The following is a 1,362-nucleotide window of genomic DNA, read 5'->3' as shown; positions in this document are numbered from 1 at the left end:
GGCGGCGCCGCGGGCGCCGAGGGGCTCCCCGCCCCCGGCTACGCTCAAGTCAACCTGAATGGCAGCAAATTGCTATACCAAAAAAATTACATCCCGGAGAGCCAACAAGTGCAGTCTGATGATTCTTATCAGTCATGTCATTTCAATAATGGCGAGGGGCGCTTTCATTTCCAGCGAGGTACACTGAGTACAGACGATGGCAGGCTCATTAGCTTTGATTCAGTGGGTTCATTGTCAGTTAGTTCTAGCAATTACAGTTCTTTAAGTTTAAAGTCTTGCGAGAAGGACGGCGAGGATGATATTAATGACGATTTCTTGGCCCACTGCAGTCCCAAGCTAGTGATCCAGCAGAGCATAGATGAAATCACCCCTTTGAAGGAGTCCACGGACCTTTTAGACATTTCCAACTTCACGCCTGATAAGTTCCGCCAGTCGTCGCTTTCGGAGATGTCCCCTCCGGACACTCCCAACCTGTCCCCGCAGATAGCTGGCTCCGACGCCAAGCCCCTGGGCACCCTGAAGGGCTTTCAGGAGAACCCCCCAGCTGCCCTCAACAGCTCCGAGAAGGTCAAGTGGAACTGCGGGGTCCTGCAGACCGAGGATCAGGCAGATAATGGATTTGCTTTAAATAATCACCAGTTCCAGTTCCATATGTTCAATGATGAAGATTCTGTCAGCCTTCTCGAAAAGAGTCCATGCTTGTCAACGTTTAATGAGCCATCTGGTCAAATTAGCACCAATAGCAAAGTGTCAAAATCAAAGAGGAAAAGTTCATCCAGCAAGAATGTGGGTACAAACCAAAGCTCTTCCCAGAAAGCCACCCGGAAAAAATCGCCCAAAACCAACAAAGGAACCGAGAAGCCGCAAGGGAAAAACTCCAGGCAGGCTCCCAAATCCACCAGGAAAGGGAAAAACACGGCAGGAGTCAACGGTGAGAAGGCCCCGGCCGTTGGCGGCAGGGCGGTCAACCAGCTGAGCAACGTGGCCACCACCACCACCAAGGGCCTGGCCGAGGGCGCTCAGCACTGCGGCCCGGCCGGGGTGAAGCTGGGCAAGCACAACGGGCTCTCTGGAGAGTGGGCGCTGGGAAAAGAGGGGGCCACGGGCTGGTCAGAAGCCAGCCTGGGCAACGCCACCAGCCTCCTGGACGACGATCAGAGGGAGTTCGAGGAACCTTCCAACATCCTGTCCAACATCGCGTCGGGAATGGCGGACGTCCAGCGGTTCATGATGGCCTCCATCGAACCCTTGTGGGGGCCCGTCGGCCACAACAGCGTTCCAGACATATTCCGGTCACCGGAGTCCAACAGCCTGAAACTGAAAACTCTTAAAATTTTGGCAGGGACGTCCCAAGAGTCGAAG

The 1,362-nt window shown here is 54.4% G+C and overlaps 1 protein-coding gene across 1 annotated transcript in view; it reads left to right on the top strand.

Annotated features, from left to right (window-relative positions):
* Positions 1 to 3: 3 nt before the first annotated feature.
* The window catches only part of LOC103782074 (protein KIAA2022-like), a gene marked incomplete at its 5' end in the record, with an annotated part of 3,204 nt that continues 1,845 nt past the window's right edge, over positions 4 to 1,362 (top strand). Inside the window, 1 exon segment of the mRNA XM_008949817.1 lies at positions 4 to 1,362. This exon segment is cut by the window's right edge and continues 36 nt beyond it. Coding sequence (XP_008948065.1) covers positions 4 to 1,362 — 1,359 coding nt within the window.

Source organism: Merops nubicus, unplaced genomic scaffold (genome assembly GCF_000691845.1).
Source record: "Merops nubicus isolate BGI_N331 unplaced genomic scaffold, ASM69184v1 scaffold4761, whole genome shotgun sequence".
NCBI classification, from domain to species: Eukaryota; Metazoa; Chordata; class Aves; order Coraciiformes; family Meropidae; genus Merops; species Merops nubicus.
The sequence above is the reverse complement of the archived record's forward strand: the minus strand, read 5'-3'. Positions and strand labels throughout refer to the sequence as shown.